This window comes from Mustelus asterias, chromosome 1, assembly GCF_964213995.1.
Source record: "Mustelus asterias chromosome 1, sMusAst1.hap1.1, whole genome shotgun sequence".
NCBI classification, from domain to species: Eukaryota; Metazoa; Chordata; class Chondrichthyes; order Carcharhiniformes; family Triakidae; genus Mustelus; species Mustelus asterias.
Genome location: NC_135801.1, coordinates 113,374,546 through 113,400,028, shown reverse-complemented (window position 1 = coordinate 113,400,028; position 25,483 = coordinate 113,374,546). Strand labels below are relative to the sequence as shown.

General features: G+C 43.3%; 1 protein-coding gene and 1 non-coding gene across 2 annotated transcripts; one reads left to right on the top strand and one right to left on the bottom strand.

The window, feature by feature from the left end:
- The first annotated feature begins 1,042 nt into the window (after positions 1–1,042).
- Positions 1,043–15,173, top strand: ociad2 (OCIA domain containing 2). Its single transcript, XM_078220176.1, has 7 exons — positions 1,043–1,174; positions 3,244–3,328; positions 4,643–4,696; positions 5,331–5,378; positions 6,608–6,737; positions 10,558–10,659; positions 14,943–15,173. Exons 1-7 carry the CDS (start codon positions 1,118–1,120, stop codon positions 14,956–14,958), a joined length of 492 nt encoding a protein of 163 aa, XP_078076302.1. The 5' UTR covers positions 1,043–1,117; the 3' UTR covers positions 14,959–15,173.
- trnal-caa (transfer RNA leucine (anticodon CAA)) lies at positions 14,692–14,805 on the bottom strand. Its single transcript has 2 exons — positions 14,768–14,805; positions 14,692–14,737 (listed from the first exon to the last, which is right to left on the bottom strand). It is a non-coding gene; the product is annotated as a tRNA-Leu (tRNA).
- Positions 15,174–25,483: the final 10,310 nt, after the last annotated feature.

Below are 25,483 nucleotides of genomic sequence, written 5' to 3'. Positions count from 1 at the left end.
GGAGAGGACCGCAATACACTCCCAGCAAAGTTTCCCCTGTTTTTGTTTTTAAGGTAAGAAGTCTCACAACACCAGGTTAAAGTCCAACAAGTTTATTTGGTAGCAAATACCATAAGCTTTCGGAGCACTGCTCCTTCGTCAGATCGAGTGGAAATGTGCTCTCAAACAGTGCAAACAGACACAAAATCAAGTTGCAGAATACTGATTAGAATGCGAATCCTACAGCTAGCCAGGTCTTAAAGGTACAGACAATGTGGGTGGAGGGAACATTAAACACAGGTTAAAGAAATGTGTATTGTCTCCAGACAGAACAGCTAGTGAGATTCTACAAGCTCAGGAGGCAAGCTGTGGGGGTTACTGATAATGTGACATAAATCCAACATCCCGGTTTAGGCCGTCCTCATGTGTGCGGAACTTGGCTATCAGTTCCTGCTCAGCGACTCTGCCTTGGAGAACGCTTACCTGAAGATCCAAGGCTGAATGCCCGTGACATAATGTTTTTAAGATCAGCCCATTTGACCTCAGTTGAGGAACCTGCCAAGATATCATCTTTCCTTTATTATTGGGTATAGCAGTTATCAATATAGTAGAATATGAGCAGAAATTTTTGCCTTGCGAGGTTTAGCCCCAGCCCTACCTTGCAAGTAGCGGACAGAAGTTCATTACTCTCAAACAATGGAGACCCTGGGCAACTGTGCGTCTGGTGTTTCCCAGGGGGGTTTCTGATGGAGTCGTGATGTGAGGTCAGCATAAACCTGACGATTTTCAGGCTCTGACACTTACTTCAAAGCTCTGTAAGTAATGCCTCGGTAAAATAAAATGTTTTGGGCTGCATAACTTATTTAAAAATGTACAATTTAAAACAGCAGTTTCCAGTTCAAGGAGTGTTAAGAAAATGCTGAACTTTTCGGCATCACAAATTCACTGACACTTGAACGTCTTCTTAAATTTACTTTGAGTGAGAGAAGAAAGAGTTAAGGAAGGTTGGTAACGAGATTAGGCGGAGATTAGAACAAAGGAATCTACCCAAGTAGGAAATCGCTGTCGATTGTGAAAGTTACAGACAGGCTGCACACAGTTTGTCAGCAGAGTGAATTACTGCTTAGGCAGAACAACAATGTCGAGTGAAAGTTCACCCCCTCCAAACCAACAGCTTGCACCAACAAGGCACAGAGTAAGTATGGAGGTCACGTTGTGTAGAGTAAAATATAGCAGCAACTTTGAGATTTGAAGCGCGGGGTGAAACTGCTGAGGAAACTTGGTCAGAGGCAAGTGGAACTCCAGCAGAACTTCAGCCTATGTTTGTTTAACTGAAAATGAAAAACAAATTTAAATATTGAACAAGGGAGGTGAAAGGCTAGCGTAACTTGTCGATTGTAGCATGAAATAAAGGCCTCGACCGAAGGGAATTATTTTTTAAAGTTTTCTAGTCCTGTACTCAGATGTCACGGTGTGTATATCCCTTCAGCCATCACAACATAGCCATGCTCAGTGAGGCTCTGCATGACTGAAGATTTAAGTTGCTTTGTTACACAGAACCATAAAAGCTAAATAGGGAGGGGCTGAAACTCTGGTAACATTCAAGTTGGGATTTGATAGTTGGACAAAGGAAACATGGGTGAAGTGCTATGAGAATTTGGTGGGTAAACATGATCTGTTCACATACAGAGTGAAAGTTGAAGTAGGTCGGCTTGGTCGAATGACTTATTCTGTGTTGTAACTTCTACATATATTTTCAAGTTACAAGACAGAAGGTGATCTTCGGTCCATTGTGTCGACAATGAGCCTTTTCCACAGCAATCTGAAATGAATCCCAGTGTCCCACCCTCTCCCACAGATAACATACACTTTAAACAAAATAAACTTCCATTATCAGCACCTGTGAAAGGGCTGAAGGAGGGTGGGAAATTCAGGGAGGCCTCCCCCAGGTAGCAGCAGGCACTGAGCTGAGCCCATAATAAAGAAATCGCTCACTAGGGGCCCTACAATGAGAGGTCCTCCCAAGGATCCCACAGACTGTGATGGGTCAGGGCTGGACGGTGTTGGGATTGGGACTGTGCGTGTTTGGAGTCCTGCTTGAGAATAATACTGATGCATGAGTAGTGACATAAAAAAAACTCAGTGTCATAACGGCGAGAATACTGGAGCGCTCCACACAGGTCCATCAGGCACACTCTGGATTGCAATCATCCTATGTTCAGTTGCTTTGTTTGCAGAGAGATGCGGTGCATGCTGGTATTGGGATTGCAGGGCCTAAACATGCCAATGAGCCCAGCTGCAGAGAGCTCTGGCGCAGTTTCGCAAGAGCACCCCAATCTCAAAGTGCACTGGCAAACCCTCCCCACACGGACATCGGGCCCCACCCTCATCAGCAGCATGTTCCCCCATCCCCTCCTCACACGAGTTGCTGGCATCATGGCCCACCTGATGGGACACCGAAATGCCCCCATTATGATGTCCGTCATGCCCCCTCCCATCATGACCCATGGCACTGCCAGGGTGTCCGTTGGGCATTGCCAGGGTGTCCAGAGCAATGCTCGGCCATGCCCCTGACCACCCTAGGGGCTTCAATGGCCTCCGATTCCCCCGGTGTGGCCATTTGGCCTAGTCTCTGCTAATGGAGACAGTTACTTATTGACGACGGTGTGACCTCCCACCGGAGATGTGGGAGCATTCCGGAAGGGGGGACAATCACATGCCGAACTCGCTAATGAGATTGAAATCAAGTCAATCTCATGCTAATCCGCCTTGCGTCCTTTCTGGGCGAGATCTGGTTTGCACCAGTAGAAAGGGGCCGTGATGATTGCGCTGGGCACGAAACCAATTTTTAGGCCTGCACATTATTTTCCGGGATCGGCCCGATCTCCGCCAGGTGCAGCGAGGTCAGAAAATCGCCCCCCCCCCCCTGATGAATAAATATTACAGACAAGAAAGTATCATTGGTGAAGTAATTAGGTTAGAATAATATTTTTCATATTTAAAGATAAAAGTCAGGAAGAGACATCCAAAAGCTTTGCTGCACCAGATATTTTATCTGTGTTTATTCAACTCCCTCAAGTACTTAATTAGGTTCATGCCAACTGTGGGTTCTTCAAAGGAATGATGTTCTGATTGCCTTTCTTTATTCAAAACTTTCTTATCTTCTTGCTGATTTCAGTAATTGTAAAACCATTTAATCATCCACAGACTGAGATATTTCGTATTGCTTATGACTGACAACACAATTGATTTTTTTATACACAGGATGAGTGTGTCAGCCGATATTTTTTTGATGAGAAAATTGGAAAGATTATAATGGAGTGTAAGAGTGAGAGTTTCTGGTATAGAGGCAAGTTTTGATTGCTTATTTTCTGAAAAGTTGTCACACTGTAGCGTCCTTCCTTTCTAGTGTTTCTGCAAACGAAGTGATTCAAAGCTACTTGATCATATGAACTATCAATTTGGATACGCGTTCCTGGCAGTGATTATGTATAGATTTGTGTTACACAATTGCTCTTACTCTGATACTTTGGGGATTATTTTCTTGACGCTACACCCTGACATATCCACATAATTCCCTGATCTCTAACAATAATTGTGGACAGTTAGGGGAGAATTTAACTTTTTTGATGTATTGAGCACGGAGGATGGCCAGATAGCAGGTGGGATGCCTGGAAGTCATAACATGTGCTATATATCACTGACAGATTCCTTGCCCTAATATCCACCTGATTAGCTTCTAGTTAGACAGGGAACACTGGAGGAAGAGGCTGCAGGACCACATAAATCCAATCCCTGACACCAAAAGTGGAGACTAGGAGAATCTGATCCACAGCGTTTGGGGGTTTGATCTCACTCAGGGATCTAATCCCTTACTTTGGGGATGAGGGAGACTGTTCCTGTGTGACTTTGTATGGGGGGGGGGGGGGGCGGATTCTGATCATGGAGGCACCGAGGGTTTAAGGAAGAAATCCCGCTCCTCCTAGAGAGTGCTCTCGGTGCTTCTCTTTGTCCTTGCCTCAGTGCAATTGCCAAGGAAACCCAGCCAACCAGTTAATACTGCAGAGCAGGTTTAACCTGAAAGGAAAACAGAAAATGCTGGAAAAACTTGGCAGGCCTAGTAGTATCCGTGGAAAGAGAAACAGAGTTAATGTTTCAAGTTTGTATTACTCTTCTTCAGAACTGGCAAGCTGAGGCAGGTAATCTCATTTAAAATGCCAACTCGCCTCCTGGGGGCAGGTTGGCTGTCCACCACTTATCCTGACTGGGGAAAACCTGAAAGCTGACAGCAAGGAGATGATTTCCCATCACCTACTGATGTCCCTGCACCACCACCGCCCCCCCCCCCCCCACCACACCCACACCCACCCGCCGTCACTTCTACCCAATCCAAACCATTCCTCCATGTTCTAACTCTTAGTTACATCTACCGTCTAGTATGAGTGAGCTCTGTTGTACATAGTCTAAAATAAATCAAATGCAAAGGAGGTAATAAATAGACAAAAGGGGAAATTTACTTCAAACTTTTCCCACTCAACCATGTATCTTCAGCATCCTGCTCACCGTGCGTTTGAATATAATTATGCTTGCATGATGTTGGACTTGCATTTGACTTAATATTTGTTAGAATGGAATTTCTCTTATGAATCCTTTTGATTTTCAGCTTTGCCATTGTCTCTTGGAAGTATGCTTGTTACCCAAGGACTGGTGTACAAAGGTAATATAAAGGTTTGATGAGCAGTTAGCACTACGCTTAATAAAATTGTTCTATCAAAGTTGATCCATTGCATAAATTTGGGCTAAAATTCCATAGGGTTCTCACAGCTAACCACTGTAGTTTAGGCAGAACATCCACAGAAACCCCAGTGAAATGGGCCTCAGTTTTGCTCTCAGTAATGAAGCAATGGCATTTGATGTTCCTTCAGCTTACAGCTGCCCATTGATCTCTGTCGGGTTTTTGATCAGGAACTTGATATCGTCGGGTGTCCAAAGCAGAGTGGTGACCTCAGTTGGGTACCTGAAGGATATGTGAGCAGGGTAAACACTTCATGGCTGTTCAAGTAAGCAGATTAAGAATTCCCATTGAGGAATGCAGGGGTTAGAATTAGCATTACATAAATCAGCATTAAAAAAATCTAACAAGCTCATCAAAGAGAGGCGATTTCTTTTTGAAGGGTGGATTTGTAAATATTTGCTAAGGAAAATATTTTATTTCTGAGAGTGACGTGTTTTAGTTCCCTCGCAGGCTATAGATTTGGGGAATCAATACTTCCAAAAGCAAATCACTTTTTCATCAAAGGATCAGTAATTTATGCAATAAATTGGAATCATTTCTTCTATTTCCTGTGTAGGAATTTTTTCGCCCTCAAAGAGGTTTGGATCAATCCCTAAAGTCGCACGTAAGCTATGACTTATTTTACTGTCTGATTATAATGTCATTTATTGCTGTTAATGGCAATACGCAGAAACACAGTCTGGAAATTCAGGTCATTGTAATGTGTGTGTGCCCATATTATAGCTTACATTCAGTAGGGTACACTCTATGGTGAGAGTCTCTTCTGTGATTCTGGCAAAAAGCAGAGTGAAAATGGGCCAATGAGGATTTCGGCTGCTTTGTCAGCCTGACCACCATTTCCTTCCCCTCAGCCTTTCTGGTACCTCCTCTGCCTATTCCCCTCACTAATCTCATGGAAATGGCAGCTGTGAATTGTGGTCCCAGTCCACAGCAGGTTTTTATTCCTGCTGGCCAAGTTACAGTATTTGTGAAGCTGGCATGGAGAAAGTGAGAGTGAATCTGGGAAGTGGCAGTCTGACGTTTGCTCATTGACTGAGGGCCTAAGCTGAGTAAGACCATTCATAATTGGTGTTGTGTTTGACCCTGATTGAGTTCTAATTACATAACTGCACCATTGTCAAAGCTAAACTGCCTACTTCCACTTTTATAATATTGCTCGACTCTGACCCTGCCTCATTCTATCTGCTGCTGAAACCTTGAGCAATGTCTTTGTTACCACTAGACCTGACTATTTAATGCTCTCCTTACCAACAACACATCTTCCTAAATAAACTTGGACCAATCCAAAACCACGCTCTCATAGCTTAATTCACGTTCATCCATCATCCCTCTACTTACTGACCTCAAGTGGCTCCTGATCGAACAATGTCTCAACTTTAAAATCCTTATCCTTGTTTTCAAATTCCTTCAAGGTCTTTCTCCTTCTTATCTCATAACATCCTCCAGCCCCATAAACCTTCCAGATCTCTGGACTCTTCCATTTCTGATCTCTCACACATTCCCAATATTAACACAACACCACTGATGGCCATGCTTTCAATTAAGGTCCTAAGATCTGGAATTCACTTCCTAAACACCCACACCACTCTAGCTCTCTCTCAACATTTAAGATTCTCCTTAAAATTTAGTTCTTTGGTCATGCTTTTGATCAAGTGTCTTGATGTCCCTGGAGCTTTTTATTATCGATATCACTCTTGATTAGTGTCTTAGCACATTTAATGTAACAAAATGATTTAGATAAATAAAAGTTGTTATTGTTCATATTTCACAAAATAATCCCATTTTGCAATAAAGCTCAGTTCTCCGATATTTTCTTTGTATTTTGTTCTCCAGTTGCTGGAGTTCTTGGTTTTGTGATTGGAAAAGCTTCATATATGGGGGCTTGCCGTAAAAAATTTCAAGATGCAGGATTTGCTCCTTTTGGGAATGAATGTCCTCATTGGTTTAGAAACTTCAACTATAGGTGAGTAATTTACCATAATCTTATGTACATAAAGTATTTAATCTCAAACTTAATTATAACGTTTTAGCGATGTCGCTCTAGCAATATTTCCAAACTTTGTTAACAATCTCCTCAGAACTCCTGGCCTCACAAAACCACAGTCTTGCGTGTTACCATGCTCAGAATTTTTAATCTGCGGTAACTTTAAGCAGTTTTTTGTTTTGATCCATCTTCTAAATCTTCCTCTTTCCTCGGATATATGTTTTATTCCTTATCTGGTAGGGTAAAGCATCCAGTATGGCACAAAGTTACCTCAGGGATCAGGGAAACTGGAAACCTTTATTGGAGTGAACTGGGGAATGAAGATTGAGGGTGGGGCGCAGTTACACTGAGTCTGCACTCCATTTGTCTTTGGCATAATTTCCACAGGCAGAATAACTGGCGCTTCTTGCATTTAATCCTTTCCAGGTGATGACAAAAAGGAGGCAGGGGTGGTGGGATGACATCACCTATCAGAGTTCCCATCAGTTCCACCTGTGGCACCCCAAACAGACCCAGCACTTACAGGAAGCAGGTGCGCAACACTTTAATGGGATGGAAGTAGGGCCCAACCAAATGGGAAGACTTGTTTCCCTCCAGCAGTCAGTCTCTGAATGAGTGATCTCATTGCAGAGAGGTTATGCTTCATAGAATCTCGACAGTGCAGAAGAGGCTATGCAGCGAGTATCTTACCCAGGCCCTCTCTCCCGCCCTATCCCTGTAACCCCACACATTTACCATGGTTAATCCATCTAATCTACAAATCCTGGGAAACTTTTATGGTCAATCAACCTATTCCGCACATCTTTGGACTGTGGGACGAACCTGGAACACCTGGAGGAAACCCACAGAGTCACGGGGAGAATGTGCAAACTCCACACAGACAGTCACCCAAAGCTGAAATTGAACGCAGGTCCCTGGCGCTGTGAGGCAGCAGTGCTAACCACTGTGCCACTGTGCACCCTTAGTTCCCCAGTTCTCTCAGAATCCCAGTTTGCTGTGAGGTTGAAAAAGCCATCCAACAGCTGAAAAACAACAAGGCCTCCAGCACAGATGGAATCCCTGCTGAAGTATTAAAATGCAATTGGAGAGGCACTCTTGACAAGAATCCACAACCTCATATCGCCCTTGTCTGGAAGGAAGACAGCATGCCGGGAGATCTCAGAGACGCCTTAATTGTGACCATCTTCAAGAAAGGAGACAGGTCCGACTGCGGAAATTACAGAGGGATTTCCCTGCTCTCCGCCATGGGAAAGGTCATCTCGAAAAATCCTCTTCAACCGCTGCTCCCTATAGCTGAAGAGCTCCTCTCTGAGTCTCAATGCAGTTACTGTCCATCAAGAGGCACAATGGACATGAGCTTCACCGCGTGACAAATTCAGGAGAAGTGGTCTGATTTGATTTGATTTGATTTGATTTATTATTGTCACCTGTATTACCATACAGTGAAAAGTATTGTTTCTTGCATGCTTTACAGACAAAGCATACCATTCATAGAGAAGGAAATGAGAGAGTGCAGAATGTGGTGTTACAGTCATAACTAGGATGTAGAGAAAGATCAACTTAATGTAGGGAGCAGCATCAACCTCTGTACGTGGCCTTCTTCGATCTTGCAAAGGCTTTCGGTTCTGTCAACTGTGAACAATTGTTGAACATCCTCCTCAAATTTGGCTGCCCGCAGAAATTCGTCACCATTCTCCGCCTGCTCCACAATGACATGAGAGAATGGGCCTCAGACTGAACATCCAGAAAAAAAAGGTTCTCTGCCAGCCTGCACCTGCCACACAAAACTGCCTCCCAAACATCAAGATCCACAGTGAGCCCCGGACAACGTGAATCATTTCCCATACCTTGGGAGCCTCCTCTCGGCATGTGCAGACGTCGATAAATTCAACATCGACTCCAGTAAGCCAGTGCAGCCTTTGACGCCTGAGGAAGAATGTTTGAAGACCCAGACCTCAAATCCAGCGCCAACCTCATGGTCTACAGGGCAGCCGTGGTCCCCGCCCTCTTATATGCATCAAAAACATGGACAATGTACAGGAGACATGACAAATCCCTGAAGAGATATCACCTATGTTGCCTCTACAAAATCCTGCAAATCCACTGGCAGGATAGACATACCAATATGAGCATCCTGTCCCAGGCTGATATCCCCAGTATCGAGGCAGTGGTCGTGCTTGACCAGCTGTGGTGGGCAACCCACACTGTCCACATGCCCGACACAAGACTCTTGAAACAAGTGCTCTACTCCGAGCTCCACAATGGCAAATGATCACAAGGAGGGCAGAGGAAATGTTACAAGGGCACTCTGAAAGCCTCCCTAAATAAATGCAACAACCTCATGGACAGGTGGGAATCGCTTGCCTGAGAACACACAAACTGGCGAAGAAGCATCCGCAAAGGTGCCAGTCACCTTGAGTGTCAGTGGGTGGAGCACGCAGAGGCCAAGTGTAAACAGTGGAAAGAGAGCACAGAATCCAGAGCATTTCAACCACCCACCTCATCAGACATCACCTGCCAGACCTGTGGCAGAGTCTGCGACTATTCAGCTACTGCAGAACCCACCTCCCCAGAGTGGAAGCAAGTCATTCCCAACCCTGAGGGACTGCCAAAGAAGTTGTTGAATTGTCTCCTACCATTCATAAGTGGATTTGCAGGATTGCAGAGCTTTGATATGTTCCATTGACTGTAGGATGCACACCAGCATCTATTCACCTTCCTTTGAAATATTTGATCTGTGTTGCATGCTGCCTCTGCTGTTTAGCATGCACGTGTTGTCACTTCACAGGGTTGGCATCTCCGTTTCATATATGCCTGGTGCAGCTCCTGGCATGATCTTCAACATTTCTCACTGAACCAGGGTTGGCCCCCAGACTTGATGATAATGATGGAGTGCGATATATGCCTGGCCGTGAAGTTACAGATTCTGGTGAAACACAGTTCTGCTACAGTTGAGGGTCCACAATGCCTCAAAACGTCTAGCTTTGGGCAGCTCGATCTGTCCTAAATCTAACCCACACAGCACGTGGTAATGCCACACAGCATGATGCCTGGCTATACCAAAAATAGGTCAGGATCTATGGAGTGAGAAACAGAGTTAGTGGCCAGAATGTGGTATGTATGACAGTTAAAAATGTGCAGTGAGTTTGTCACATCCAAAGTTTTAGAGGAAGGGGCTCGATCCAAGCTGCCCAGTGTCTGATTAAGGGACTGGACAATGGGAAGGAGTTGGTCCACTGAGACCCACCACATTGTCTTTGCTGCCAACCCCACTGCATCCCTCTCCCCATGACCCCCAACCTCTAAAGCCCCCACCCGCCCCCGCCCCCACTCCCCAAATTACTTACCTATGGGTCACCTGGGTCACTGCAGGATCATGGGACTCCGGTGCCTGTCCTACCAGTGGTAGCCACAGCCTCCCCAGTGGCACTGCTGAGCACAGGCGCTGCTGGTCTCTGATTGGATGACAGCTCTCGGCAGGCAAGACTTCTGCCCCCAAGCTCTTGATTCAAGGGGAAGGCCCGCCTCTGCCTGATTGGTTCAGTGGGCCCTTTGGAAAAGTGGGGATAAGGCAGAACTACTTCTGAGCTACTTCTGCATTTGCCTGCTCTGGATCCATCAGAAAATATCTAGGCAAGCTCCTACCCAAATTGTACTTTCCCACGTGATGGTCTCCGTCTGGCAGACGAGACCCCTGACTCTGCAACAAGATTCTGTCCAATTTGGTTCAGTGACCAATGATTCTGCATTAGTGAACATGCTTATTAGTTGTACTAAGTTGTAAGATGATGTTTTCCAGTAAACACCATCACGGCTGTGACCGTGCTGAAGGTAAAAATGGACCTCATGGATGCCCAGACCATAAACCTCAACAGCCAACCCCAGACCCCACTGACATCAGGTATGTTGCTTCTTGATCTTTGAGTAACATTTGTTACTGTAATATGTAAGAATTAGTTTAAGAATGTTTATACCATAGTTCAAAAATAAAGACAAACTTTAAAAAAATCGAAGCATATTAGGTCTAGATTTTCTGTTCTGGTTCTGGGGTGCATTTCCATGGGAATGAGAATTTTACACTTGCTCCAGCATCTCGTGACCTTCCTTTGAAGTTTGAAAGTAGTCCCCTAGCTTCTGCCAGAGTTTTCGATTGGAATTGGGGAAGAGGTTTGTTGTGTCACACTCCCGTCTCTCGTGCAACCTGTGAAAGGTTTTCAGCAATTAATAATCCTACCTTTCAGATTAGGTATGAGAATGTTCGCAAAGATTCAACAGCCACAAAAATATTAAGCAGCCTCCCCAACATGTCCTCTGTTTCACTGGCAGTATGGAACCAAAGAGTGTCCCCAGGTTAGGGTGACAGAAAGGGAAGGAAATAAATCACTCATCACATTTCCTTCTCTTGCACTGAATTTCTATGTTTGGGAGGGCTTATTGTCTGACAGAAATGGGTGGGGGGCGGACAAACAGAAAAGTGGGGATAAGGCAGAACTACTTCTGAGCTACTTCTGCATTTGCCTGCTCTGGATCCATCAGAAAATATCTAGGGAAGCTGGGAGGAAAATGCAAGCTCCTACCCAAATTGTGCTTTCCCACGTCCTCTTACTTTCTTTTCTTTCCTCCTGCCAACCAAAAAATATGTAAATGATCATAAAACATAAGCAAGTGTAGAAACATGCCCCTGGGTGGAAAAATACTGAACCAGTACAAAAGCAAATGACAATAAGTTGCATTTATAAATCACCTTTAACACAGGTTTATAGGTGCCTCATTAGATAAAAAATTGACAGTATGCCAAAGAAGGAAAGATTAGGACATTCGCTACTATTTTGCCCCAATTGAGACCCTTAAATGGCCAATTAAAATCCACTTAAACATCATTTCCCACTCAACTCCAGTTTTTAGTTTAGCAGGAGGATTTACCTGGCATAGGGGAAGCCCAAAAAAAACAGACCTAGACTTTGGGCAGAATTTGGAGGTGAGAGGAAATGAGGTGTCACACCTATCAGAAGCCCCCTTCTGACAGCAGGTGTCCCCACTTAAGGTCCAGTGACCACCGGAGCTCCTTTCCCTTCTGGCCTTTCCCCTGACAACCCGAATGCCCCTTTGCACTTTGCCGGGCCTTCCATTCTCTCCCCACCCTGGAACCCTTTAAAGTTACTTTGTCCCCTGGTCCTGGGACTAGGTGCTGGCATGTTGGTGAACTTCCTCTTCAGGTCTCATCACTGCAGGGACTGGGGAACTGTCAACCAATCTGATTGGCTGGTAGCTAATCCACAAGGTGAGAGTACAAGGAGTTGCTGGTAAAATATTGGCATGGATGGAGGAATGGTTAGCAGACAGGAAGTAGAGAATAGGGATAAACAGGGCATTTTCAAGTTGCAGGCTGTAACTAATGGGAGTGCCTTGAAGATCATTGCTGGAAACATAGATATTTACAATCTATACTAATGATTTCAATGAAGACTCTGAGTGAAGTATCCAGGTTTGCTGACAATACAAAGCTGGGTGTGAATGTAAGCTGTGAGGACACAGAAGCTACAAAGCAATATAATCAACTTAAGTGAGTGGACAACAATATGGCAAAGGAGTATAATGTGAAAATGTGTGGTAGTAAAAATAGGAAAGTATGATAATTTTAAAAATGCATTAAACATCTAAATGTTGATGTTCAAAGGGACTTGGGTGTATTAGTACAAAGAACATAGTAAGTCAGCATACAGTTAAAATCAGGAGAGATGGTGGCACAGTAGTAATGTTATTGGACTAGAGATCCAGGTTGTTGTTTTTGTGGATATGTGTTCAAATCCGACCATAGTAGCTGTTGGAATTTAAATTCAATTAATAAATCTGGAATTGAAAATTTATCTTGGTAATAGTAACCATGAAACTATCATTGATTGTTGACTCTTAACTGCCCTTTGAAATGTTTAGTTTAAGAACAATTAGGGATGCTAATAAAAACTGTCTTTTTTCCAGTGACACTTGTATTGCATGAAATAATTACAGAAAGGTACGGCAAGCAATAATAAAGGCAAATGGCATTTTGCCCTTTACTGCAAGGGAAATGGAGTACAAGAATAGAAGTCTTGCTAAGACTGCACATGGCTTTAGTGAGACCACACCTGCAGTAATGTGCAGAGTTTTGGTCTCCATATTTAAGGAAGAATATACTTGCATTGAAGATCCACTCCAAAGATATGCGGGTTAGATTGATTGGCCATGATAAATAGCCCCTTAGTGTCAGGGGGATTAGGAGGGTAAATATGTGGGGCTATGAGGATAGGACCTGGGTGGGATTGTTGTCAGTGCAGGCTCGATGGGCCAGATGGCCTCCTTCTGCAATGTTCTAAGATATTAGACCATAGGTTAACCTGATTGGTCCCTGGGATGAGAGGGTTATCCTATGATGAAATTAAGTTGGGCCTATACTTTCTGGAATTTAGAAGCATTTCTTTGAAACGTACAAGATTCTGAAGGGGTTTGTCAGGGTAGACACTGACTGAGAAATCTAGATGTGGAGATGCCGGCGTTGGACTGGGGTAAGCACAGTAAGAAGTCTCACAACACCCTCTCTCCATTCACATTATCTGTACCTTTAAGACTTGATTACCTGTAAAAACTCGCATTCCAACCATTATTTTGTAAATTGAGTTTGTGTCTTTATATGCCCTGTTTGTGAACAGAACTCCCACTCACCTGATGAAGGAGCAGCGCTCTGAAAGCTTGTGGCTTGTGCTACCAAATAAACCTGTTGGACTTTAACCTGGTGTTGAGAGACTTCTTACTGAGAAATCTAGAACATGAGGGCACACAATTTCAGGACGAGGGGGTCAATATTTAGGATTGAGATGAGGGGAAATTTCTTCATTCAGAGGGTTGTGAATCTTAGGAAATCTCTCCCCGAGGAGTTGCTGATACATCTTTGAGTATATTTTAGGCTGAGATAGACAGATTTGTGATCTCTCGGGGAAGGAAGGGTAATGGGGAATGGGTGGGAAAGTGGAACTGAGGCAGAAGATCAACCATGATCGTATTGAATGCTGGAGCAGACTCACGTGGCCTATTGCCTACTCCAGCTCCTATTTCATATGTTATGTTCTTAAACGTTTAGAGACTTTTCATCTCAAAGAACAAAGAACAAAGAACAATACAGCACAGGAACAGGCCCTTCGGCCCTCCAAGCCCGCACCGCTCCCTGGTCCAAACTAGACCATTTTTTTGTATCCCTCCATTCCCACTCCGTTCATATGGCTGTCTAGATAAGTCTTAAACGTTCCCAGTGTGTCCGCCTCCACCACCTTGCCTGGCAGCGCATTCCAGGCCCCCACCACCCTCTGTGTAAAATATGTCCGTCTGATATCTGTGTTAAACCTCCCCCCCTTCACCTTGAACCTATGACCCCTCGTGAACGTCACCACCGACCTGGGGAAAAGCTTTCCACTGTTCACCCTATCTATGCCTTTCATAATTTTATACACCTCTATTAAGTCTCCCCTCATCCTCCGTCTTTCCAGGGAGAACAACCCCAGTTTACCCAATCTCTCCTCATAACTAAGCCCCTCCATACCAGGTAACATCCTGGTAAACCTCCTCTGTACTCTCTCCAAAGCCTCCACGTCCTTCTGGTAGTGTGGCGACCAGAACTGGACGCAGTATTCCAAATGCGGCCGAACCAACGTTCTATACATCTGCAACATCAGACCCCAACTTTTATACTCTATGCCCCGTCCTATAAAGGCAAGCATGCCATATGCCTTCTTCACCGCCTTCTCCACCTGTGACGTCACTTTCAAGGATCTGTGGACTTGCACACCCAGGTCCCTCTGCGTATCTACACCCTTTATGGTTCTGCCATTTATCATATAGCTCCTCCCTACATTATTTCTACCAAAATGCATCACTTCGCATTTATCAGGATTGAAAAAGGTAATGTCAGAAGTGGGATTCGAACCCACGCCTCCAGTCAGAGACCAGAACACCCGGCCCGCAATGGGAAGGACTGAATCCTTGAGTCTGGCGCCTTAGACCACTCGGCCATCCTGACAAGTGATTTCCATTGTGACTTCTTATGGATTAGGTTTTACATTCTAACTGTGTGCATGCCACATTGTTTGAGTGTTCTAGGCAGGAGAATCCTTAACTATTGAATGAAATCAAATAATAGTTTTCTTTCCCCCACAGTTCAAAGGATCCCTGAAGAATAAATACTCACTGTGTCTGCGACTTGGTGGAGAAATTCTGAAGTGACAGTCTATTACATTCTGAATCATATTACTTTCAATGTTTGAAATACTGATCATTGCTCTAAATAATAAGAGGAAAGCGTGCAGTTGTAACAGGAACAGTTAGACAAAGCTGAGTAGTATGTGTGGTATTTGTTATTTTCAATTGCTAATAAAGTAAATATACTACAGAGCTTCTGAAAGTGTGATTTGTATTCATCAGCCATTTACCACACTGCATTCAGCAACCAACATATCAATCAACATATACACAGATCAGAGGAAACAATCTGTGAACCTCCTGTACTGCACTAATGACAAAAGTTCAAATAATATTGATACAGTTTGAAAGGCAAATTCATTTATATTTCCAGTTCTGCTTACAGTTTTCCAACACAAAATAAGGCTCACTGTCACAGTATATTATCTTTGAAGGGGACCAAGTTCTTAACATGCTCATGAATTTATTAGGACAGTTTGCAGCAAGAATTTATGCTCATATGTGGATCAGTTGGGTTAAAGGTGGATGAAAATATCAAACAGCTATTGTATACTGGAATAAATTACTGGAATTATCTGGAATTAAAAATCTACTGATCACTATGAAGCCACTGTCGATTCTCAGAAAAACCCATCTGGTTTACTAATTCCTTTAGGGAAGGAAATCTGCCATCCTTACCAGGTCTGGCCTACATGTGACTCCAGAGCCACAGCAATGTGGTTGACCTGCCTGCCAAGGGCAACTGGGGACGGGCAATAAATGCTGACCAGCCAAAGGTGCCCACGTCCCATGAATGAATTTTTTAAAATACCGAACAACGTTTAGATTATGAATTCCAGATGATACTTAATTAGTCCCCTTAGTAATGGAACAAATGGGGCATCTGTTCCTCTTGCTACTCAGTTGGCGGAGCACAGATCAGTTTTGGTGAAAACTTAAAATCCTCAATTTAGCTTTACTGCTGCTCACTTGCTGGTGGGCGCAATACCTAAAATCCTGGATTAACTGCAAAAAGAACAAGGTAATTTGAGCCCTAATACACTACTTGTATACAAGCTATGTACATACCTAGCTATGATCAAGTCATAAGTTTTGGGATTTCTGGGGAAGCCCAGGATGCTGCCAGTCCCACCCCTAAATGTGATAGCAACTGGAATGCTGATAAGTGGAATCAGAATCTCTCCTACCTGTTTGGAAGTTGTCAGCACTGCTAGAAAGGCACAGAAATTGATTCCACTTTGAATTCCTGCTCTATATACATTGGATTTCCAGCCCCAACAAGACCACAGTTAGTGAGCCGGCACACTTATTTAACATTCCTGCAAGAGTTTTTTTGGTAGCAAAAATTTCCTGGGGGCTTCACTGAGTACATTGTGTTTTTATTTAGTTTTATTTAGTCTGAATTTAGTTTCTGCTGCATCTCTCTTCATCTGGCTGGTATGGAGGTCACACCGAGGAAAGTGGCAGAATGGGACTGGCCCTGTAACCTCCTCTTCTCGTGCATCTTCATTAGGAGAATCAAATTTAGGTGAAGCAGCATCTGCAGGTGTGAAGCCATCACTGCCGCAGATCCCAATCTATAGACCATGTTGATCACCTTGGCATCTCTGATGAAACCTCTTATGAATATCTGGTTTATGGTTTGTGTTAATATTTTAGAGGTAATGTTTAGTTCTGGGAAGATTATTGTTGTAAGAGGTAAGATAACTAAAATGTTGAGCTTTAGAGATTGCCAGAACACCTAAAGGAAAATGGCAGGTCAGAAAGTTACCCATGTATGTTTTAAGAGAAGAGATGGAGCCATAAACAGTAGGTGGGTTTACTTAGCAGGAGAACTGGAGATATGATGTCTACCCTGCTTGCAAAGAAGTGTAATCCAGAGAGATGCTTTGTTTTGGGAGTTAAAGCTAAATTAATTTAAATACGTGCAGTGAACCCCAAAAGCCTACATAATCATGATGTGGAGATGCCAGTGTTGGACTGGGGTAGGCACAGTAAGAAGTCTCACAACACCAGGTTAAAGTCCAATGATTTTATTTGGTAGCATGAGCTTTCGGAGTGCTGCACTCACCTGATGAAGGGGCAGCACTCCGAAAACTCGGATTAGGCAGGATTTGATGGCTGTTGATTGGGAGAGGCTGTTCGAGGGTAAAACCACATCTGGCATGTGGGAGTCTTTTAAGGAGCAGTTGATAAGAGTGCAGGACAGGCATGTGCCTGTAAAAAGGAAGGACAGGAAAGGTACGATTCGAGAGCCGTGGATAACCAGAGAAATTGTGGGTCTAATCAAAAAGAAAAAAGAGGCATACATGAAGTCCAGGCAGCTAAAAACAGATGAAGCACTGGACGAATACAGAGAAAGTAGAAAAGAACTCAAACAGGGAGTTAGAAGGGCAAAAAAGGGTCACAAAATGTCCTTAGCAGACAGGATTAAGGAGAATCCCAAGGCATTTTATACATACGTTAGGAACAAGAGGGTTGTCAGAGAAAGAGTCGGACCTCTCAAGAACAAAGTAGGGGAATTATGCTTAGAACCCAAAGAAGTAGCTGAGATCCTAAATGAATACTTTGCATCAGTATTCACAAAGGTGAGGGACACGTTGATTGGTAGTGTCTCAGAGGGATGTGTAGACCCGTTAGAACAAATCGCAATTACAAGGGAGGAAGTGTTAGGTGTTTTAAGAAGCATTAAGGTAGACAAATCCCCAGGGCCAGATGGCATCTGTCCTAGATTACTGAGAGAGACAAGAGATGAAATTGCTGGGCCTCTAACAGAAATCTTTGTTTCTTCATTGGACACAGGTGAAGTCCCAGAGGATTGGAGGATAGCAAATGTGGTCCCGTTATTTAAGAAGGGTAGCAAGGATAACTCGGTTAATTATAGGCCAGTGAGCTTGACGTCCATGGTAGGGAAATTGTTGGAGAAGATTCTTAGAGATAGGATCTATACACATTTAGAACTGAATGATCTCATTAGCGATAGACAACATGGTTTTGTACAAGAGGTTAAATCTCACGGGATCAAAGGTGAACTAGCTAGATGGGTACAGAACTGGCTTGGCCAAAAGAAGACAGAGGGTAGCAGTGGAGGGGTCTTTTTCTGATTGGAGGTCTGTGACTAGTGGTGTTCCGCAGGGCTCTGTACTGGGACCTCTGCTGTTTGTGATATATATCAATGATTTGGAAGAAGATGTAGCTGGTCTGATTAGTAAGTTTGTGGATGACACAAAGATTGCTGGAGTTGCAGATAGTGATGAACATTGTCAGAGAATACAGCAGGATATAAATAGGCTGGAAAATTGGGCGGAGAAATGGCCGATGGAAGTTAATCCAGATAAATGCGAAGTGATGCATTTCGCTAGATCTAATGCAGGGGGGAGCTATACAATAAATGGCAAAACCATCAGGAGTATAGACACACAGGGATCTGGGTGTGCAAGTCCACAGATCCTTAAAGGTGGCAGCACAGGTGGAAAAGGTGGTAAAGAAGGCATATGGCATGCTTGCCTTTATTGGACGGGGCATTGAGTATAAAAGTTGGCATAAGATGTTGCAGTTATATAGAACGTTGGTTAGGCCACGTTTGGAATACTGCGTCCAGTTCTGGTCGCCACACTACCAGAAGGACGTGGAGGCTTTGGAGAGATTGCAGAAAAAGTTTACCAGGATGTTGCCTGGTATGGAGGGTATTCGCTATGAGGAGAGATTGAGTAAACTAGGGTTGTTCTCCCTGGAAAGACAGAGGTTGAGGGGCGACCTAATAGAAGTTTATAAAATTATGAAGGGCATAGATAGGGTGTCAGAAATGACAAACACAAGGGGTCACAAGTTCAAGGTAAGGGGGGAAGGTTCAATACAGATATGCGGGGGACGATATTTTACACAGAGGGTGGTGGGGGCCTGGAATGCACTACCAAGCAAGGTGGTTGAGGCAGACACACTAGGATCATTTAAGACTTATCTAGATAGCCACATGAACAGACTGGGAATAGAGGGATACAAACGGATGGTCTAGTTAGGAACACATGATCGGTGCAGGCTTGGAGGGCCAAAGGGCCTGTTCCTGTGCTGTATTGTTCTTTGTTCTTTGTTCTTACTGTGCCTACATAGTCATGAGATGGATGAAACTTAAGAAGGTTCTCTTGTTTTAATTTATCTCTGTGCTTGCTAGGGTTGGTGGTTGTAGTTTGGATCTCATATGGCTTGCAACTCACAGAGAAGCCCTCAGAGTGGTTGGTAGACTCCAAGCAGTTAGGGCTCAGAGAAGCCTTGAGGGTCATTTATAGGTTGGTGCAGGAAACTAGGGTTTGGAGAAACCCTGGGGCAATGCCAGCTTTGTGAAGCTAGTAAAGAGTAACAAGACATTGCAACTCACAGTGGTCACTGACATCTGGATGGGATGCTGAGAAATCTGTGGGATCTGTTTTGGTTTCATCTTCCATTTATTGTGCAGTGTGGTGTGTTTGACCACTTTATCTGTTAATTCATATTTACCTCATCTTAGTTCTGAATGTTAGAGTATCTGATAGATATTGCAGATTGTTTTACTTTTCTGACTTTGTATAGTAAAGTTTATTTTGTTTGTTTAAAACCTGTGGCTTTAGTCTCCCAGTGGGATTTCACACTTTGTCTACTTTAAACAAAATGTTACGGGTCTCCAACCAGATCGTAACAGACCTCTGATCTGCAGATGTGTGACAGGACATTGCCATCAGCTGTTTTCTGATTTAAGACCACATTAATCAACTGTTTTACTTGTCGCTGTGGAAGTAGAAAGTAATCTTTTCTCATGGCTGGAGTGGCTATCTGTCATATCAGCCTGTCTACAACTCATGGGCATCAAAGAAAATGTTACATATGTCCATGTGAATCATGTACTCTTTTTCTACTGTAAAGAGGAGAACAGCAAGGGGGATCCGAGAAGTGTTCACAATAACTCAGGGCATAAAGAGGGCCAGCATGTCTCCACATCACAACTGAAACATCAAAATGTATAGCAAAACATTTCACTGTATCAAAAGAGTGATCACAAAAATTCCATCCTGTATTTCATTTCACGCTATTCAGGGAATATCCATGATTGTTTTGTACTGCAGATGGCCACACTACCCAACTATTAGAAGAGATGTTCATGACTCCCAACCTTTAACAGCAATATCAACTTGCATTTATATAGCTCCTTTAATCCCTGAGCATTGTGGGGTTGGAGGAGATTACAGAGATAAGAAGGGGCAAGACCATGGAGGGAGTTCAAAACAAGGGTGAGGCCAGTAAGAACCGGGATGACGGGTGAACGGGATGTGGCGTGAGTAGCAGAGTTTTGGATGAGCTTAGGTTTATGGAGGATGAACTCCACGTTCGAGCTCCAACACAACACAGAGTTGTGTTGTGCACAACAGAGGCTGCAGAGGCTATCCCAGTACCCAACTGATACTGAAATACATAATTGGGATACTAGAACAACAGTTAACCGTTTAGATTTCTGAGATGGGACATTTCCACACAACTGGTCAACACTGTCAACATTTGCAAGCTGTTGTAACATTGCACTCTCCACTCCAAAACAATGGTTGTTTTCCTGGTGATCTAGCTGATCGCTCATTCTTCTTTCTACTTACAATCTTTCCCTCTGCCAAAAATACCAATGAGAAAATAAACAAGGTGGGGGTAGGGGAGAATCCAAATTTATCTCAGTGCCTACAAAAGAATCTTGCTTATTTCCAACATTCATACTTCCCCTTCATGGCTGTACAGCATAATTTCAGGTAACTGCTGCACGCTGCTCATGCAGACACCCTTGGAAAGCCCATTGCTTGGTGTTCTTGCATCAATCTGTGTCTGAAATCAGGTTCAGTAGGATATCAAAGATCTAACCCCAAAGACCTGGGGCGGTGGCACAGTGGTTAGCACTGCCTCACAGCGCCAGGGACCGGGTTCGACTCCCGGCTTGGGTCACTGTCTGTGTGGAGTTTGCATGTTCTCCCCATATTTACATGGGTTTCCTCCGGGTGCTCCGGTTTCCTCCCACAGTCTGAAAGTTGTGCTGGTTAGGTGCATTGACCCGAACAGGCGCCGGAATGTGGCGACTAGGGGAATTTCACAGTAACTTCATTGCAGTGTTAATGTAAGCCTTACTTGTGACCAATAAATAAAGTTTAAACTTTAACCCATGTAATTGTAATATGATGTGAGCTGATACTCCAGTTTTTTATATTCCCCTTCTATTCTCTTCCACTTACTTGTCTTCATTTGTGAATAATGCTTCATCTGATGTGCCGTACTCAACCTCACCTACCACAGGGTGCTATTGGCTAGCTTGATGGTGCTGTGTGGGAGAGCTGGGTGCCACTCTATATTTGATTTTTGCAGGAAGCCCCAGCATGAGGAAAAGTCTGCCAGTTCCAAAGCATTCATAGGATAATGCTTTCAAATAGAGGTTACATCAAAAGTCTGGGAAAAATGAGAGAATAAATCTAAAGACATAAGATGTGAAAAAGCCTGCCAATTTGTGTGTCATGTAATACGTGCCCTCAACCCTTACAATTTAAAAAAAATTCCAGGCTTGTATGTTCATTCAGATGTTGCAGAATAACTTCTGTGCTATTTGAATACTTAAAAAGTGCAGCATAGAAACACGGAAAATAGGAGCAGGAGGAGGCCATTCGGCCCTTTGAGCCTGCTCCACCATTCATTATGATCATGGCTGATCATCCAACTCAATAGCCTGATCTCGCCTTTCCCCCATATGCTTTGATCTCTTTCACCTCAAGTGCTATATCGAACTGCCTCTTGAAAACATTCAATGTTTTGGCCTCAACTACTTTCTGTGGTAGCGAATTCCACAGGCTGACCACTCTCTAGGTGATGAAAGTTTTCTTCTTCTCTGTTCCAAACTATCTACCCTGTATCCTCAGACTGGGACCCTTGGTTCTGGATACCCCAACCATCAGAACATCCTTCTTGCATCCACCCTGTCTAGTCTGTTAGGATTTTATAGGTTTCTATGAGATCCCCCTCATTCTTCTGAATTCCAGCGAATACAATCGTAACCAACTCAGTCTCTCCTCATGTCAGTCCTGCCATCCCAGAATCAGTCTGGTAATCCTCTCTCGACAGCCTTTAGAGCAAGAACAGTGACTGGTGTACGAGAATACCCAGGTCTCATTGCACATTCCTCTCACCTAACTTATGGCCATTCAGATAGTATTCTGCCTTCCAAGTTTTGCTACCAAAGTGGATAACCTCACATTTATCCACATTATAGTGCACCTGCCAATCATTTGCCCACTTACGCAACTTGTCCCAATCACACTGAAGGATCTCTGCATCCTCCTCACAGATGCTTCCCTCCCAGCTTTGTCTCATCTTAAAATTTGGAGATATAACATTTCAATCCCTCATCTAAATGATTAATATATATTGTGAATAGCTGGTGTCCCAGCACTGATCCATCTAGTACCCCACTTGTCACTGCCTGCCATTTGGAAAAAGACCCGTTTATCCCTACTCTTTGTTTCCTGTCTGCCAACCAGTTTTCTATCCATCTCAATACACTACCCCCAATCCCATGTGCTTTAATTTTACACGCTAATCTTTTAGGTGGGGCATTGTCAAAAGCCTTCTGAAAGTCCAAATGAATCACATCCACTGGTTCCCCTTCATTAACTCTACTAGTTACATCCTCGAAGAATTCCAGTAGATTTGTCATGCATGATTTCCCTTTCACAAATCCATGCTGACTCTGTCCAATCCTTCCCCTGTTTTCTAAGTGTTTTGCTATAAAATCTTTGATCATAGATTCTAGAATTTTCCTCACTACCGACGTCAGACTTACTGGTCTATAATTCCCTGTTTTCTCTCACCTTTTTAAATAGTGGGGTTACATTAGCTAACCTCAAATCTTTAGGAACTGTTCCAGAGAAATAGAGTTTTGGAAGATGACCTCCAATGCATCCACTATTTCTCAGGCCGCTTTCTTAAGTACTCTTTAATGTCAGTTATCAGGTCCTGGGATTTATCGACCTTCAATCCCATCAGTTATCCCAGCACCTTTTCTCTACTAACACTGATCTCTTTCAGTTCCTCCCTTTCACTAAACCCTGTATTCCCCTCAAAGAAATGACTTTGTGACTATAAAAGGATAAAAATCAAGCTAAGGAAAATATTATGGAAAGGTTATTTTGGGCGGAGGAGCGCTCCCTGAATAGACGTCTTGTACTTAAGCACATTTTTTTAAGTACAGGACATGCCACTACCAATGATGCACAGACTCTAATTTATGTTGAACAGGCTGATTGTTCTTTAAATGCAGCCATAGTGACTCACTGCTCTTGGCACCATATTTCTGGGATTAATAGTTGTATTCATACCAGACAAGTATTTCCCACCTGCCTTCCAAAATGCAGACAGAACAGGTTCAATATAGTGTGCTACTATTTAATGAGAATTAGTATGGGCTTGCTGGGGTGAAAAATTCCTGGTTCAGTGAAAGACAAGCAGACTATTGTGAGAGCCACTCTTAGGAATCATTGTGCTACTGAACTCAGAAGGTGAGCATACAGTTTGGTTCTAGTACTTGGCAAATGTTACGCTAACTGGAAAATTCTAACACTCGGTTGTCAGAACTGTTGTTCTATAATAAATAGATATATAAATAAAACATCCTCATTATTTTATCTGATTTCACTCTGATGCTTTCAGTACCTCTCCAATAACATAAGCATTGTGTGGTTCTCTCTCCATCTGGTGTTTACAGTTTCTAAGACATACCCATTTAGTTCAATGGCATCATCAACTTGATCCATGTAGTTCAATTTGTGGATCAGCTCAAATGGTTTTCTCATTTGTAGTTTAAGGTTTTGCCTTATTAAACTAGATTTGTGAAGGATGATAGAAGATTCTTGAAACTCGAGGGACAGGTTAAAAGTATGAAGTCAGGCAGTTATTTCAGATGAGAATAGAAGTGGGGACTGCAATGTGTGTTCTAATATTTTGATTCAGTAGTACATAATTTTCTGAACACAAGGGAAGTGCAATGAATAGCCAAGGAAAATACAGCACGCATGAGATTACTTAAAGCTGGAAGAGAGGCAAACAACCAAGGACAACAGTGACTATTTGCAGACTTACCCCAAAGGACCAATATGGCCAATGTTCAACTGGCCTGCTGTTCAAGGAACAGTGTTATATATATTTATACTTACTTTACCTAAAGGTTGGTCTCAATGTTGGAAAACCAATAACAATATGGTGAATTTAAATTTAACCTGTTAAAGCCACACCAGCATCTTGAAAATCAAGGAAAAAATGGAGGTGAATAGCATAGATGCATTTAAGAGAAAGCTGGATAAATACATGAGGGAGAAAGAAATCGAAGATTATAGCAATAGAGGTTGATGAAGAGAGATGAGAGGCAGCTATGTGGAGCATAAGCTCCAATATGTACCAATTGGGTCAATTGACTTGTTAATGTGCTGTATAGTTTATTTATCAATGTCACAAGTAGGCTTACATTAACACTGCAATGAAGTTACTGTGAAAATCCCCCAGTGGCCACACTCCGGCACCTGTTTGGGTACACTGCAGGGCAATTTAGCATAGCCAATGTACCTAACCAACACATCTTTCGGACTGTGGGAAGAAACCAGAGCACCCAAAGAAAACCCACGCAGACACAGGAGAACGTGCAGGCTCTGCACAGACAGTGACCCAAGCTGGGAATCGAACCTAGGTCCCTGGTGCTGTGAGGCAGCAGTGCTAACCACTGCCACTGTGCTGCCCTATATTCAATGTAATTCTATGTAACTGTTCAGTTGACGGTAAGTGTTATAATATCTGCGAGATTCTTGAGGTCCACAAAGATGCATTCAGAATTAGAACTGCACATGCAGTTAAAACAAAAATCTTTTACTTCCTTTTCAGACTCCTTTTGCTGGTTTAGGTGTATGGTAGTCTTAGACATACAAATGCTCAATGCAATTTTCAAAACATCACAACATTAAGGTTTGATTTATAATACTTAAGAAACCTTTCATCTTTGTATCTTGACATTGCAACATAGCCTATTGAACAACATTCTGTTGCACTCCTCACTGGTCTTTCCTGGATTTGGCAGCTCTGGGCCCTTGACAGGAAACTGTGACGTGTTCCAGACTATGTCTAGCTCCATATTTACAAGTCAGGAGCAGGAATGGGCCATTTGGGACTTTGAACCTGCTCCACCATTCAATAATCTGACTGTGGCTCCAACTTTACTTTCTTTCTTACCCACTCTACCCTTTGACTCCCTTGCAGTCAAGAATCTATCAACTGAGCCTAGAAATATTCAAAAACTTTGTCTCCACAGCTCTCTGGGGAAGAGAACTCTACAGACAAACAAACCTTTGAGACAAAAAGATTCTCCTCGCCTCTGTTGGGGAGAGAAAAAATACAGAAGACCCACTATTTTTAAACTGTGTCCCCTAGTTCTAGGCTCTCCCACAAGGGGAAACAGCCTCTCA

Excerpts from the sequence above, each read along its gene's own strand:
- ociad2 (XM_078220176.1), top strand. The coding sequence starts at position 1,118 with ATGTCGAGTGAAAGTTCACCCCCTCCAAACCAACAGCTTGCACCAACA. Across the intron at positions 1,175-3,243 it reads TTGCACCAACAAGGCACAGA|GATGAGTGTGTCAGCCGATA; the intron begins GTAAGTATGGAG and ends TTTTATACACAG. Across the intron at positions 3,329-4,642 it reads TGAGAGTTTCTGGTATAGAG|CTTTGCCATTGTCTCTTGGA; the intron begins GCAAGTTTTGAT and ends TTTGATTTTCAG.